Source organism: Copadichromis virginalis, linkage group LG22 (genome assembly GCF_057382275.1).
Source record: "Copadichromis virginalis isolate Kocher_CV1m ecotype Utaka linkage group LG22, C_Virginalis_male_GT1.1, whole genome shotgun sequence".
NCBI lineage: Eukaryota > Metazoa > Chordata > Actinopteri > Cichliformes > Cichlidae > Copadichromis > Copadichromis virginalis.
In genome coordinates this window covers 10,185,131-10,201,976 of record NC_140638.1, presented here as the reverse complement: position 1 = coordinate 10,201,976, position 16,846 = coordinate 10,185,131, and the positions used below count along the sequence as shown (strand labels likewise).

Genomic DNA, 16,846 nt, shown 5'->3' with positions numbered 1-16,846 from the left:
CTTTAAACCCTGGATATGTTTATTTTTACCTTTTTATATCTAATTTAAATCCTTTTATTGCTAAAAATTTGTCCAGTACTGAACCTTTAAGTGGAAATAAAAGAAAGGAATCTTTGTGATTCACTAACAAGAAGCTGAAACAAGAAGTTCATCGGTTTTGTCTGCGTATCAGAAGCATTACAGTAAACGAGCACACTTGCATGCAGCTGGAAATAAGAAAACCAGGCCAACCTCACAGCTGAGCTGGTGTGTGTTAGAGCGACTGTAAACCCATGTGTATGAGAGAGGGAGAGGCAGCGTGTGTGTGGCTCCATCATCCCATCTCCTCTCTCCGCCACAGACAGGTGATTAATAAACATTAAACAATCCCTCCTCTCTCAAACACACCGGAATCTGACGGGAAGAGCAGCATATGTTTGCCTGGAGGCACAGAGAGAGATGGAGAGCGGCCCTGCTGAGTGTCAGATAGAGGGAGAGAAAAGGCGTGGTGGGGGGGGGGAGTTAGGTTACAGAGATGGAGATGAAGGGATGGGGTGGGAGGGGTGAGGGCGCTCACACAAGAGGGTAATGAGATGGGAGGAGAGAAGGGGAGATACGGCAGGTAGAGATGTTTGAGAATGTATGAGCAGGCGACATGTATGTGTGCGTTCCCTGGAAAGCAGTAATTGTGCTTAGCGTCTCATTCTGGTTAAATAAAGTGAAGGACTGAGCATGAGCGGTGGTCTGTGGGAGACGCGTGGAACAGACAGATGGGTTGAGGGGAAGCTGAGGTGTGCCTAGTTGGGCGCTGGAGGTCGTACTACTCCCAGGTACAGCGCTCAGGGCTGCAGCTGTGACACTGCTGTCTCCACAGGGGCCTCTGATGGAGGCCTGCATGCAAAAGAGGGTCACTGACGGTTTTTGGGGCCTTTGGGGAGCCATAGAAAGTATAAAAGATGGACATAGCTTCCAGGTCCGAAAGTTATTCCAAGGTATAAGTGCCTTAAATCTGAATTTTATTGAACCTCCACCAGAGGCTGAATCCTCTTGAAAGGCTTGGAAGTCTTTTTGTTGGAACGGTCTTTGGCTTCCTCTCTCTGTGATCTCAGTAAACAATTTTTCGATTAGTTTATATTCTCATTTAGGAGATTATGTACATGTACAATTGGGAAAAAAAAGACATTTATTTTGGAAATTACTGTCATTTTTAGAATCAGAAAGGAAAATGATCCAGAATGTGGTTTTAGAACAAAAGCTTCGAGGATTCAGATCAAGGATTTAAAACATGGCTTCACTAACCAAAAGCTCTCTCTGGCTTTTATTAATAATAATAATAATAATAATAATAATGGTCAGAGACAGTCACAACAGTGCTGCTGGAGGCCATTTTTTAGGTCTGGCAATTCAAATCAATTCAATTCAATTTTGTTTATTTTGTGCCAAATCACAACAACAGCTGCCGGAAGCCACTTGTAAATTATAAACTCGAAAATAATACAAAGAAAATCCCAACAATTAAACAACCCCCTTTGAGCAAGCACTTGGCAAGAGTGGGAAGGAAAAACGCCCTTTTAACAGGAAGAAAAACCTGGCAGAACCAGGCACAGAGAGGGGCAGCTATCTTTTGAGACCGGTTGAGGTGAGGGGAGGAAAACAGGTGCAGTGCTCATCATTTTCCTCTTTGGACAAAGGAGCAGATTCCGGTGCTGCTAATGGGTTAATAACATTTCCCTCCCCTCTCCAGCTCTCTTGGGTAACTGTCCTTCTTTTGAGACTGTGGTGAGACACAGCTAAACTTGTGGAAATGACCTCTATTTATGTGCCATCCCAGAGGAGCCAGATTACCTAACACACACTCTGTAGGGTCCAAGTATCGCCTCGTGCTATAGGTACGCTGACCCCTAGCCACTGTTTTGGGGGTTGTCTAATTGTTGCCCCTCAAGTGCACCTGTTTTTAATTTCATTAACACCGAAGCAGCTGAAACTGATTAACAACCCCCTTGTCTACTTAGCTGACCACATCAATATCCCAGAATATTTACTGACTTGATACTCTGATTAAAATGTTTTCCTTTCATTTTCTTTTTTTTTTTTTTTTTAGCAGTATCTGGCTGCTGTTGAAATTTGTCAGTGACAGACTGATCCTAACATCTACTGATTTTCTGTTTAATAATGTAAATGTAACTTTTCTTTTGGGTTTGGGCTTTTGGTCCTAACGGCGTCACTTTGGGCTCGGGGTGATTGCTTTGTGACATTTTTTCTGAGAGTGAAGTAGACTCCTGCATCTCCTCTGGGCTCTGCTTTCAAGCTTTAGAAAAACCAGCCTGTAACTGAAGATTTTAGCCAATTTGGTTTGACACTCTGAAGACTTTCACCTCTGAGAGCAGGGTCTAAGTCATGCGTGAAGCCAGGAGTCAGTATGCTCTTATGCGTTACCTCTTATAAAGCACATACATTGTCCCTGTGCTCATCTGGTGGGAGGTAGAGGAGCACAGGCTGGTTTTTTTTCTTTGTTTCTTCCTCAAATTTAGGATTTATTGTGCCTCGTGCAAATTTTTGCCTACTGCAGCTTTAGGTGTTGGATGCAGTCCTTGCTATGACATTTCTGTTGGAACTTTGCCCATGGGGATCAATAAAAATAAAAGGCACAGAGATTTACAATCAAGGCAAATAAAAGCAGTGGCCAGTACCATTCAGCTGCACCTCAAGGTGCTGTTGTTGTTTTTTTTATACTGTATCAAAAACGAGAAACTCCACCACTCAGTTCTTAATTCTTTAATAATATATTACATTTATGCTGTAATACAATAATAATAACAACAGTAATAACATTAATAATAAACATACACAGAAAGTACAAAATGATTTGTGTTATTTTCTTAAGTTACCAACACGCAGTACTTCAAAATAAAAGAAAACAAATCTTCTTTAGCTGCCTCTCGTGCCTTCCTTCACCCTTGCTGCTAGAGAATCCAGCGAACTCGATTTCCCATGACCACCCACCATGAAGGACTGCAAATGGAAGCTGGGTTTGTCCAATCGGATGGATCAAAAAGGCTTCCAAAGTTCCAGAGAGGGGCAAAGAGCAGGTTTTTGTCTCGGATATGGCTTATGGCGCTTCCCAGATGAGTTCAGTTAAAACTTTCTTTGTGTGTGTGTGTGTGTGTGTGTGTGTGTGTGTGTGTGTGTGTGTGTGTGTGTGTGTGTGTGATGACAGCGGGGGCTTCTAACACACACATAATAGTGGCATGTTTACCAAAGTAAATAAAAGGCAGGGGGAAATAACCAAAAGCATACTGCCATAAGTGAAAACTCATCCTGAAAAGACGCCATCGTGACACCAACCAGCTACTGAGAAGAGAGGTCCATGCGTCATTTTGAGCGAGGTGGCTGTGGACACACATTACAGTACAGATATCATCATAAGCCCCGCCTCCTCAGTGAGAGGGGAGGGGCTATAGAGGTTTCGAGGAGGTAAAAGTCTCAGTTTGTATCCTGAGGGCAAAGGTAAAGATGCAGAGGGTGTCAGTCAAGTCTTTTCTCCCTCTTTTCTCTTCCCTTCTGCCTCTCATCCATCCATCCATGCATTCATCCATACATGTGTTCCCCTCCCTCTATTTGCGGTGCTTCATCTCCTTGTCGTGGTGGCTCTTCCCTCCACCCTCTCCTTTGTCCAGCAATTTGATCGCCTCCATCAGGTAGCTCTGGAAGGCGGAGAGCGCCGCGCAGATGGCGGGTGTACCGAAGCCATGGGTGAGCAGGCTGAAGTGGGTGAGGCTTCCCTGGACGCCCGGCTCCAGGCAGGGGGTGGGTCGACTGGCACCTAGCGGGGAGCGGTCCTGGGACATGAGGTCCACAAACTCTTTACAGATTTCCCTGAGAAGAAACAAGATCAGCCTTTTAGAAGCATTCGACCGTGATCTGTTAGACCTTCATACCTAACAGGAGTTCTCTTTAAATGGCAACTATAATGATCTCATCATTCTTCTTGCAGTCCACAAACAACACACAAACTAACTTTTTAAATCTTCATGTCTGACCACTTCTGAGAAACAGAATGGCGCTGGTTTTTGTTAGTTGAAAGCAAGAAGAAACGCTGAATATCACCAGCCTCATGCTTTAAAAGCTATTTCATGCAGGATTAATTCAAGAGTGAAATGAGCAGAAGAAGAGACCAGCCACTCACTTGGTGGCGAGCAGCATGCTGCGTCGCGTTGGGAGCTGGTCCGGCTCGCTCTGCCTGCACAGATACTCGGCCGTGGCTCTGGCTGGGAACTCTGTTTCACACACGTAACCGAAATCGCGCGCCAGATGGACGGCCTCACCTGAACGAGGAGAAGAGGGAGTTTGGATTAAAAAGAAGCTCGAGCTGAAATTTGCACATGGATTTATGGGTTGTTGTTTTTTTTCACGTTCAGGGCTTCAGTTTAGTTTAAATCAAGTAATTATTCAGATAAAGACTTTTAAATATACACAACTGACTGTTCGGGTCAGGTCAAGATAAACTCACTAACCACTTCGCTCACTTTCACCACTCAAACAGTTCACTGCTCTCTGGCTACAGCTGCAGTTTTTTAAAGGACACCCTCCATGTCTGTGTGTGTGTGTGTGTGTGTGTGTGTGTGTGTGTGTGTGTGTGTGTGTGTGTGTGTGTGTGTGTATGTGCGTGCACTTGTGCGCACGCATGCAGCCATCCATGCTGTGGCTGTTTATTCATGTGTGCTCACGCAGGGATTTTGCTGTGTGAATATGTGTCTCTATCTGTCAGGATGTATGCAGGTCACTGTATATGTGTACGTGCCTCTGTGTATATATGTGTGTGTGTGTTTGCATGTGTGTTTTTCCTACCCTCCACTAGAGATGTTAGCAGAGTGACGTTGGCTGCCTTGCGTCGCCCGGCGGGCAGGTTGAGGCCAATCTTCTCCAGACGCTCTCTCAGACAGCGGCCACCATTCTTTGACTTCGCCCTGAGGGGGGGACAGGGAAACAGAGGGAGCAGTTTTAGGAGATGCTTCTTGTGTATTTGTGTGTGTGCGTGCGTGCGAGTGTGTTTGTCTTTATGACTTTTGTTGTGGTGTGCTTCTTTGTGTCCCTCTGTACGTGTGTGTGTGCACGAAGCTAAACTCTCCCTATGTTCCCTGTCAGCTCTGATGCTATCCAGTATTCTTCTCAATGTTTTTCTGCTTTGCCTCTTTATATTCAAGTAAAATTTAAAGCCAATGAATCCTGCTCATTGTTGATTTACTAAAGCTCTTCAGACCTCAACACATAATTCATATAGACTTTATGTTTGGAGACACATACGATTTTCTTTGCAATAACCTTTAAATTTAAGGTAGATGATGGGCAGTAATATATGAAATAAGTAATTCTACAGTGTAAAAAGATATTCTGCATTAAAAATACTACTTTAGAAGAAGCATAATAAGGCAGTGTTATCAAAAAATCCCTTAAATATTTCTACATTTCATATTAATATGAAATAGGGACTGATTTATGCATCATATGCGAGTTTAAGCCACTTTACAAACTGTAATGTTTTACACGTTAAAATATTCATTTCTCATAAATTCATTTATTCATAAAAATGAACCAAATCATAACAAACATACAGAATAAAACAAATATCTTCAAAATCTGCAACACTGCACCAATTTCCAAAGTAACCAGGTACCAAATAATTGGAATAGGGTTCATTTCTTAATCTGCAAAAGCATAAAGTGGATTAAGCAGCGGTACCTCAAAGTGATAGGCAGCGATGTATTGTTATCACTGGGGTATCTGTATCTCTCTGCAGGGGAGGCACTGGGTTTTTACGGCCCTTTAGATCTTTTAATTATGTCCTCTCAAAGTATTTCAGCCTGCAACTCAAATCACGAAGTTGTTCTCTCGCCCCGAGGCCGTAGTTCATTAAACCGCATTGCTTCTCTTGTGATTTAGTCTCATGACCCATTTTGGGTCCTCGGCGCTGGTCCTGTAGTTAGACTAAAATCAATCTTATTCTGAAAAGCTGAAAGCAGAAACGTCCTAATGTATGGCGTGTATTGTAAAGAGTGAGACCGTTACAATAACTAACGCGACATGATTAATGTGGCCAAAAAGAATTCACAATAGAGATATTAATGATGTGCAGAAGAGAGAACTGAAATGACAGCTGTGTGATTCATAATTCATAATATCATAATATTAAACATTATTAGACTCTGTTTATTATTGCCATTATATAAATATTTCATTTTTAAATATCATGGTCATTGTTGGTCCTCGTTTATTATTTCTCCTCTATTTGATGATAAAAGAGCCTGACTGGAGTGGTAACTTGATCCCACGCTCAAAGGTCAAAAATACGGAAAATGTAGTTCCTGTGTAGTTTTCTTGTGCTGTTGTGTTTCTAGACTACATTTCCCATAAATCCTGGTTATTGTTTGGTTTTTTATACCTCTCTGAAGAAGATAAACAAGTCACATGTGCATTTTCCTGCTTTTTGTTGTGTCATAAAGCAGCACCTAGAAGGTAAAGCGTATTATATAGCAGGGGTACCAAACATAAGGCCCAGGGGCGAGAATGGGTCCAGCAAAGACTTCAATCCGGCACAAAGGGCGGCCCATGAAAATTTAGAGAAGAGCAAATATTTTGGACTTTAAACTGTATTTTGTATCATGTTTTAGAGCTTTTTCCTACAGATGAAGATCTCCTCCATGGACACTCATACTATACCAAAGAAATTTATTAATTATAAACATTTAAATGACAGAATAGTTCTTGTTTTTTCACCGTCAAATGCAGAAATTTATTATTATATACAGATTTTTTATTTTTATTTTTTTACATTTTCTGTGAATTAACAAAAACTTTCTGTTTTATAATTACCTAACAGTCTTGGACATGAAAGCTACCAAAATCTTTTCTGTAATTTTACATATTAATTTCTTACAAATTAAGTCCAAAGAGTCGGGCTGTCGGAGCTTCTTCTTATCTCTGGGATTAAATGTGTAGTTGAACTTCTTTACACTGACAGAAAGAAGAGTTTCACTGGCCTGACGCCTTACTTAAGATCAAACTAGGTTTCATGTAGCCCATGATGTAAAATTAGTGTGACATCCCTGTTACAGAAGATCAAATTCAACCAGTTCAACCAGTAACAGATGCTCCTGCTGGGGACTGCTCCGTTTTACCGCATTTTTGGGTCCTAATGAGGTAAAGTTAGCATTTTTCCATTCATTAAAAAAAGAAAAGGTTTGTATGTTTCTTGTGCTTTAATCTTTAAAGCCCAACTAAATAAAAACATCTTTACATCTAAGTCGCACCCTCTCGTTCCCCGTCTGCTTCTCACCTGCGGAGGACTCCTCCCAGCAGAGAAGCGTTGAGGCACTCAGGTGGGGAGAGGCGTCTCTGCACCTCCCCAACTGTCACCTTGTACTTGGAGGTGGAGCTGAGCAGCGACAGGCGACCCGGGACTGAACAGAAGACCTCTGCCGGGTTGGAGACGCACCCCACTCCGAGACCCTCCTTACCGATGGACAAGGCGGACAGGGACGAGCCGTTCAGCTTGGACGGGATGGGAACTGTGGGGCAAAAGGGGGATGAAAGGTGATTATTAAAGCAACAAAGACTGGATGAGGAGGGATAAAAGGATACAGATCATCAATCTTAACATATGTCATGTGTGGCGACGATTGTGTTGTGTGAATGACTGTGTGACAGCGTGCTCCTCCCCTCCTGATTAATCTATTCAGTGCAATGTTCTCCCCTGCGTCGACAGCTCTAATTCTGGAGCGCTGCTTGTTGATTCTGTTCCTTAAGCTGCAGGTGGTTGCATTTTAACTGCGCATTCTTAAATAGCTTCGCTTCGCACCTCGAAGAGCTCAATTTGCACTTAACTATTTTAAATCGAGCTAAGAAGTTACACAGAGAAACCTTCAGGTGACTGGCCAGAGTCAGCAATCGAAGGCTACTCGGGTGTAACACTCAGTGTACCTGTTGCTACCTGAGCAGCAGGGGCAGGGGCAGATTTTGTTTTCTCCAATGTTTATGTTGGGCGATGATGAAATTACTTTCTATTTGAGCAGAAATCCTCTGAATTGAGAAGAGTGAAGGAAGTCAGACGATTTGCTTTAAGACTGCATTTCCTTGGAAGGATACAAAGAGTCCTTAGATCTGCTCCTCGTCTGTTTAATGTGTTCTCATTGTGCTTTAATCTTTAGTGTTTTCAGATTTATATGTCTATAATTTTCGCCTCCTGCCACAGATTCAGTTTTCTCCGTATTCACACACTGTGGCCAAATGACTTTTAAAACATCAGCATGCTCCTTTAGAAACGATTTATGTGCACAGTAATAAAAACTGCTAACTATATGTCATCCAGAGTTATGAAGAGACTGTCTTTGGTGAATTATTTTGCTTTTAAATTTGAATATAAGCAGCACAGACATATTTCCATCCTCCTTCACTGCAATGTTGTGCGTGCAAAATCAACAATAAACTCAAACTGTTGGGATTTAGTGAAGCGATGTGAGAGAGATAGACATGTTTATATAGAGTTAACGGTAGAGAGAGGACAGGAAATGAAGACAGAGAGAGCGAAATGAGGGCTGAGAGGCTATAAAGGTCCCTGGATAGTCTCAAAATGGGGATTATGTGGTTTGTGATGAGCGCTTTAAGTGACCAAAGAACATGGAAATATGTTGTTTTATTTTATTTATTTTAATTTAGGAGATCCAGTCCTTTAAGGTGAGATACACACAGTTAAATCTCTAGTCTGAGTATCACCGATGACGATGATGATGACGAGAAACTTTAAATCCTAAGCCAATATTTTTGTGGAGGGGAGCATAAATAGATTTTGATGCTCATCATTTTGAGTCTTATAATTATTAATAATTATTCAAAAATCTCATATTCAGATACCAAGGACATGCAGAGGGTTGGTGTGACAGAGGATGAGATGGATGCAAATCAGTCAAGCAGGCAATCCCTGAAGGGAACATCCGAAGGAGGAGAAGAAGAAGGCATACTGCGATAACACACAGTGTTAGGCTTAGCTGTCCTCAATGATCAGGACTCAAAATTTTGAAGGTTAAGGAATAAAATGAAGCAATCAAAGATCTTAGAAATCCAAAAGAATCTCTGGTTAAAGAAACCTTGAATCAATCTGCACGTATGTCTCTTTCATGTGAAAGAATCAGATCTTTTAGTTGAAGGTTGAAGTTGAGGACTTATTTAACTCATGTAATAATAATTCCCTCAGCCTCACTTCCTGTGGTCGTTCCATGCCTCATGGCTCTGCAATCTATCTTCTCCTTTCAGTCTTTTGAAAGAAACATTGTCTGTAAAACTGTACTAACGCTGGCGTGCCAGCTCCCTCGTTGCACTGAGAGGGTGCTCAACGGCGGGTGGCCTCTTTGCAACTCCCTGCTGTGCAGCGCAGATTCCCCCAAACTGCACACAATCTCTAAAATCGCCTCATTCACAACGAGCCGATTAGCCAGGCGACGAGGCCGCAGAGCAGCAGAGTTTTTCTCCAAAGCTCCCCTCCTTTGTCATCTCCCTGCCCCTCCCTCTCTTTCTCTTATCATCTTTCACTCTCTTGCTTGACTCTTTCGTGTGCCTCCCACTTGTCGTACCCCCCCCCCCTTCTCCCTCCTTGCTTGTCTTCTTCCCCCCTTATACTCTATCTCATTTTTTTCTCCCCCATGGATTTTCTTATTCATGAGGGCTCTAGGTTTGCTCTGCTATCTGCTGCGAGTGCTCGCCGTGGAGAGTCTCGCTGCGGTAATTGATCAATTCTAAGCGTTTGGCAAACAAGTGGAATCACTGTCACTTCATCAGATGACTGCAGCAGAGAGCTTCAGGCAGTCTGAATGAAACCAGAAATGTGTAAAGCCGCTCCCAGGGCTTGATTTGGAGAATTACACCAAATCAAGCAGCAGTTTCGGGGGAAACTTTAAGGTGTGGACGGCCAGACCAGTTAGGATTTTTAAGGTTTTGTGCAGTAAAAGAAGCACAGAATGTTTTTGTTTTGTTTTTTTATTGTGCATGCATGTTTAAATTTGAAGTTTTTCTCGTTCTAAAGAAATACAACAAAGAACCAATGTTGCTTAGTGTTATTTCTCTTATTCTGTCAGTCATTTCATAACACAGTGGGTGCCATCTTTAGCCTGTTTTTGTGCAAAACCTCCCTTTTTTTAAAAATGCACCTGAGCAGGGCGTCTATCTGTTTTCAAAGCATCGCGCTCGACACCAGCTACAAATCCAACATGAATTTTCTAATCGCGCCCCTGTGTCTTCTGCCACTCGGAGTCGGTAATATTAGTGTGATCGTACTCTGCAAATTTCTCCACAACTCCTCTTTTATCATGTTCCCCTCCCTTTTCTTCCTTGCCCCACTTCTCTCTGCTCCTCACTCTAAGCCTAACACACACACACTCACAGACACACACGTACACACTCTCATATGACCATGAACAGTTCATTAAGAATGTGTGCCTTTGGGGTGAAGTCTGCAGCTGAGTATTAGAGGACTTCTTGACTTCAAATGAAATAGCAAAACAGAATTATTTATAGTGTGTGAGAGAGTGTGTGTTCATGTGTGCGTGTGTGTGTAAGAGAGAGAGAGAGTACAAGAGAGTGAGAGAGGCTGGTGTTGGAGTGCCCCTAAACACAAAATCCCCTTCAGCGTGTATGGCACAATTATATAGGTGCACACTTAGACACAAATGCACACATACACAATTGATCTTTTCTCTCTTGCTCTCTGACACACACACACACGCACACGTGCACACACAGACGCACACGCAGCTCTTCTACCTCTTACCTTTTTTAATGACAGAGTGGTCGAGGATGCCCAAGGCTGATCCTTCCTCCATTCCCTGTGTCAGACAGACAGACAGTCACTATCATTTATCCACCGGCCTCAGAGCCACCACACACTCACACACAGAGACACACACAGAGATATACAGCTTGTCTCTCTCAGGCCAAAGCAAGATGGAAGGTCCAACATTTACTTTCCCCTCACAGCACATATGAGCACCATCAATATCGAAGTAAATAATAAAAGCAAATTTGATTTAGTGCAAGTTGTTTTGTGCAACAGAGAAAGTAAATGAGTTGAAGTTGTGACGCACAAAGCAGTTTACATTTCTGTTTAATCAAAAAGAAGACATGTCACTTCATTTCAATTCTTTTAAGCCTAAAGCAATAAAACGTTTGGAACAAAGGCTATTTTTTGGACAGAAAAAGCAACATAAAGCAACATAAAAATCATTAATACATCTGCATAATATGTGTTAGGTAAAAATAAATAAATATATCTTTTTAAATCTTAAGAAAATGCGATTTACTGATAAGTGAAGTGTGGCTCAGCGATTCAAAGACTAAATTAGAAACATTTGGAGTTTTCTCTGATTGAAAGTAAAATCATGTTGCAGGGCCCGAGTCTCATGTTGCCTCCTTTGTGCTGACACTATGAGAGGGTTCAAACGCGGAGGATATAATCCATTAATCAAATAAAAGTCCCTGTCAAGTGGGAGCGTTTAACAGCAACATGCCCGGGTTGACTCCTCGCCCGGCGCTCCTCTCAGACGTTTCTTTTCTATTAATGACCGTGCAGATCAATTGGTCTCGGTGTGTGTGTGTGTGTCTGTGTGTGTGTTTTTTTTTCTTCTGCGAGGAGGCAACAAACAGCGTCTGCAGCTGCACCTGCTGCAGGGAAGCTGACTGCTCAATAAACCATAGAGACTATTCTTCTCCCCCTAAAAACCTGCAGAAGGCAAAAAGGCTGCAGAATCACTTTGTGTCTGCGCGAGACGGAGGATAATGCTGGAGTGGATAATAAAATGGAGTGAGGCCAAATTGCTATCATTCATTTAACGAATGCAGTTTTTTATATTCATATTTTAGGGTATCGTTTTTATTGTGGATAATCCATTAAAAAAAGCTTAGAAAAAAAACGTATATACAAAAAGATTTCAAGTAATAAAACTGAAACATTAACTGATATAAAAACCATCTAAGACATGTCGTTATTGATCATGTCCAGCACAAACGGATAAAGCAGGAAAACAGACAACTGTAAGATGTAGAGATTTAGAAATTTAAAGAATATTTTTCTCTTGTCTTGAGAAATCAGCGTGCTGCTGTTTCCTTTGCTGTTTCTGTGTCAGACGCTAAAATTAAAGTATCAATTTTTAGGGAAAAATATAAAACTGCAGCTCTGAAGGTGTTTTAAAAAATAAAAAAACAAAGAAATAACATAAAAAATAATTTTAAATTAATTACCAGAGTTGTAAATTACACGTTTCGCTTTTTATGTAGATGTTTTAGTGTGGCCTGCATCTTTATAAACTCTTATTTGGAATTAAAGATAAATTGCCCTGAGGCCTTTTCGCCGCACTGCGCGTTTTCTAGTATTTAGTAGAATTTAGTAGTATTTATTTACATAAGCTAATTTTAAAATATTTCATTGTCGTAAAGGATAATTATTGAAGCACAACAAATACGAGCGTTTTAAGAAAAAATGCGTGCGTCTTTATCGTGTGCCGATTGACTTTTACGCACGGACTTCTCGAGCAGCAGTGCCAACGCAACACAAGCGGAAAAACAAAAAAGTCACCTGAAGATCATCCAGGCCGTGATGTCCCAGGTGCATCCCGAGAGGACCGTCTCCGAGAGCTGCAGCCCCTTCCCCGAGACCGTGCAGCAGCCGCGGGACAGCTGGATACTCCCGACGGGGGTCCAGGCTCAAAGCCCGGTGAGACTGTGATAGTAGCCCCCCTTCCTCGGAGCGCGACCTCTGCGAGTGCCACGCTGCTTGCTGGTGCTGATGGATGGAGTTGATGGAGGGGTAGGGGTCTGACAGGTGGGAATAAGCAGAGTCCTGGCTCTGAGAGTATGGCAGTGAAGACTGTGGATAGGGGGGTGGAAAGTAGGGAGGCTGGAAGTCTGAGGCCGGAGTGTGGCAGAGCGGGGGAGCCGAGGAGTAGGCGGCCTGGTTCAGGGAGGACAGCTGGGAAAGGCGCCCGCTCGGCGAAGAGCCGCTTAGTCCGTCTGCGCGGTCCTGCAGAGAATCAGAAAGTTTGTTTCATATCAGGAGCTCAACGTGCTCAGAGTTTCAGGGTTAAAAACATTGAGCTCAGAGAAAAAATATTTTAAACCAAAGCGTTATTTCCATAAAGGAATCGAGATTTTAAAAAGGAAAAATAAAAGAAACAAATAAGTCACAAAAACGCAAAATTAAAATATGAAAAAAAGTTTTAATGTGTCCAAAATAAAAGTCGTGAATCCATAAATAAATATTTCCATTTCATTAGGGAGGGATGGAAATAGCAGCTGCGCTTGAAGTGATGCGCCGTGGCAGAAGACGCCCTTGGCATCGCTGTTGAAAAGTGTCAGAAAGGTCACTGCCACCAAGGAACTGCACAAAGGACAGGTAACGCACAGCAACAATAACAACAGCAGCACGTCGCTCCGGGAGGAGGCTCCATCTGTAAATAATCAGGGACTGCGTCAACAAACACAAACTGACCCCACGAGTGAAAATTAAAGCAAAAGAGGGGTTCATTCAGGCTGGCAAGGCGCGCGAAACCAAACGATAATTCAATGTGACTTCACAAGTTTGACCTCTCTTATTAAAAGAGATGCCAGTATTGTGTGTGTGTGTGTGTGTGTGTGTGTGTGTGTGTGTGTGTGTGTGTGTGTGTGTGTGTGTGTGTGTGTGTGTGTGCGCGCAAACATGTAGTCCCCTAGCCTACATTTGGGCTCACACACACACGCATCCCGGTGAAATTTGATTTTTTTTCTCAAAGCTGGGTCAACCTGATCGATGCTGTTGTGGTGGAAACAATGTCCATTATCTCCCTGCCAAAAATGCCGCCTTAAAAGCAGATATCGGTCAGCCCGGCGCAGCTTTATTCGTGCACCGCCTTTCACCCACAGATGAATGAAAAAGTGCATTTCGGGCAACAAGGAAAGAATGGGCAAAACAATTAACAGACAAACAGATATTTGCAAAAGTTTTATAACAACAAACAGCAAAATGTTTTTTTTTAATTAAAAAATACACTGTAAATATCGAAAATGTCAACAAACGAGAGTCATAAATAATAAAGAAAAAATAAAGAAAGAGAAGAAAGGTAAGATTATAAGGTAACTGATGGGCCACAAATGAGAAGACACCTTAAGTAAAAGTGAAAATAATTATGTCTTCGGGTTTCTTCTTCTTCTTTCTTTTTCTTTTTTTTTAAATCTCCACTGAGGTGCAGTCCACCATTCCCTGAGGCAGACTGTTCCTGAGACTGGGACCACAGTGGCTCAGGGATGGTTCCCCATGCGTTTTTATTAAGATCCTTGGGAGAACCCGGAGGCCGGCTGCACAGAATGTAAGCCGGGATCCGCTTTGGTACATAACTATAAAACATGTCAGAGAGACTGACTGCTGCCAGGCCATTAAAACCCACTCAAATCATCTCTCAAAGAAATGCAACCTAATAACTTTAAATTAATATTATTATGGGCTTTCATATTTGTGATCAAGGTCGATATTCAGTACTACAATTACTCATACTGATTGTGCGTACTTGTGCATTTCAAATTTTATTCCCCAAATTCTCTCTATATAAAAAAACTGCAAAACACAGAAAAAGATGAGCATCTTTCCACCGTGTGGACTCCTCATGGTCACTGTCTCAGCTGCTGTGACCGTGTGCAGACAGACAAAGAGCATCTCTGGGACAGATGCGCGGCGCAGTGTCAGTAAAGTCAAATTTTTTGAAGTATCTGTGATTCTTTGGAACCACTTCTACAGGAAACCGAATTAACAGCAACGGTTGAACCACAAATCTTATATGATTTAGAAAACAATAAACATGAATTACTATTACTCTGTAAGCTGACAGCTGCTGTAAAGAATTCAACGCACTGTTTAAGTCTTTTTCTGTATCTTAATATACTCCAATTTTGTTAATTTGTTTTACCGCCAGCTGCAATTGTTTTACGCCCGTTCTATAAGGTTTACTGACATTTCTAATGCAAAAAACAAAATCCTTGTAAATTTGTGTTACAGTAACGACTAACAGACACCAGCAGCCCTGAAAATACTAAAAAAACAAACAAAAAAAAAAACAACCCAGAACGACTCTGTCTAACTTACCATAGCTGAATAGGTGTGGATTAACATCTGGACCAGTCTGGACAGATCCCCAAAATTTAAAATTCAACGGGAGTCGAAGGCTTCCCACGGCTCATAAGGTGTCACAAAAAATGTTCCCAGATGTAATCCAGGCCTTTATTAAAGGTCCATTCAATTCAGAGGTGCTGATATTTACTTTTCCTTATCTCTCTGTCTGCCGGAGCTCTTTACGCGCAGATGAAAAGCAGCTGCCAGATACGAACACGCGCGTACAACACAACACAGAGTCCTGCAGCCTCTCCATGAGCGCACTACTTATAGGTTTTGCGCGCACCCGGCAGAATAAGGGGAGGGGTCGAGAGGAGCCACTTCTCTTAAAGAGATATATTCCTTCGCTTGCTTGTTTTGCCCCACGCTGATTGTACCGTTAGCTTTATTGTTGCCTTTTAAAATAGCATCATGCAGGCTTTGCGCACGAAGTAAGACCCCAGATGGGTTTTATTAGTAGTAAATATCCCTCAAAAATTCACATTTTCAACAAGGAAATCATCTCCCGTGATTCTTTTAACGTCTACGTTAAAAAGTTTGTCTTTTTACGCACGAAATTTTAGAGGGATGGTTTAAAAATCTAAATTATTTCAGTTGTTTCAACTTTTTTAATACACCTTGAGTATTTCACGGTTTGAACCGACTTAAATTATCTTCTGACATAAAAAAATAAATACATTTTAAAAAGACGTGTGCACCTTTTTACGCGCTTCTATATAAAACATAACGGACTCACAGAGCCCACCAATGAAAATAAAACTTTACCTGCGCGTTGTCAGTTTTAGTTCGGGATTTCCAGAGCATGATGGCGCTCGGGCTGTACGTCAAGCTGCAGCTGAGGGGTTAGAGATGGATGGAGAGAAGAGAGGAGACAGGCTGAAGGTGCAGAGGGGAGTGAGTTACTTTGAGAGACGATGCAGTAGTTTGTATGGATGAGTCAGAGAATAGAGCCGGGTGTGAGGAGGGGGGGGGGGGGGGGGGGGTGTTAGAAAAAACACAAAAGAGGGCGGTAGGTGACACGAGTCGAGGAGGGGGGCAACTGAAAACTTTTGTCACGGTTGGTGTGAGGACCATAGGATCAGCGGTGGAGGGGTTAAACATAGCTGATTGGTGATAATGGCCTGACAAATTATCAACCTAATCAAAAATTCACTTTAATACTTAGAAATATTCCAGAACTCAAATAAAAATAAAATTTTCCCCGCATTTCTGAGTAAGTCTAACATCCGCTACAGCATTTAATTCTTGTTGCTAGATGACTGATATGCGCCAATTTAAGACTTTCAGCGTCCAGTAAAACGATGTCATAACTAAACACTTTGTTCTCTGTGCTGAGGTTTTTTTTCCACCACATATTGTTTTATTAATAGCTTCACTATAATTTAATTACCAGCCTAATAATTGAAACAACTAAAACTCTGGAAATGTGGATAACGGAAGAAGTTTGCCAGTAAACAAGAACTTCACCACACATTAAGTGTCATTGCGCCATCTAGTGGAAACCGACTGAATGCCTGTTCAGTGATATAAGGAAAATGTGCTTGGTATAAATGTACACCAGCCCAGTTCGCATTACACTGAACGTTTGACATAATACTTAAATTACAAGATTCTAATCAAATGATTTAAATTTAGCATTATTTTAAGTTCATGTAATGGCCAATGCAATAATATGACCTTTGAACAGGA

The 16,846-nt window shown here is 41.9% G+C and overlaps 1 protein-coding gene across 2 annotated transcripts; it reads right to left on the bottom strand.

The window, feature by feature from the left end:
* Positions 1 to 2,739: 2,739 nt before the first annotated feature.
* tfap2e (transcription factor AP-2 epsilon) lies at positions 2,740 to 16,037 on the bottom strand. Of its 2 annotated transcripts, none has more exons than XM_085446130.1 (7): positions 15,923 to 16,037; positions 12,596 to 13,039; positions 10,796 to 10,850; positions 7,313 to 7,544; positions 4,828 to 4,946; positions 4,166 to 4,304; positions 2,740 to 3,855 (listed from the first exon to the last, which is right to left on the bottom strand). In XM_085446130.1, the coding sequence occupies exons 1-7, from the start codon at positions 15,959 to 15,961 to the stop codon at positions 3,594 to 3,596; spliced, it is 1,290 nt and encodes a 429-aa protein (XP_085302256.1). In that variant the 5' UTR covers positions 15,962 to 16,037; the 3' UTR covers positions 2,740 to 3,593. The 2 variants fall into 2 exon arrangements, with proteins under 2 accessions (XP_085302256.1, XP_085302258.1); XM_085446132.1 differs by lacking the exon at positions 15,923 to 16,037 and adding an exon at positions 15,131 to 15,390.
* Positions 16,038 to 16,846: the final 809 nt, after the last annotated feature.

What these genes read in the sequence shown, in the direction of transcription:
- tfap2e (XM_085446130.1), bottom strand. Translation starts at nt 15,961, where the DNA reads ATGCTCTGGAAATCCCGAACTAAAACTGACAACGCGCAG. An exon ending in CCACTCTGTCATTAAAAAAG is followed by an intron (nt 7,545 to 10,795) that starts GTAAGAGGTAGA and finishes TTTGCCCCACAG; the next exon opens with TTCCCATCCCGTCCAAGCTG. An exon ending in GCTAACATCTCTAGTGGAGG is followed by an intron (nt 4,305 to 4,827) that starts GTAGGAAAAACA and finishes CTCCTCGTTCAG; the next exon opens with GTGAGGCCGTCCATCTGGCG.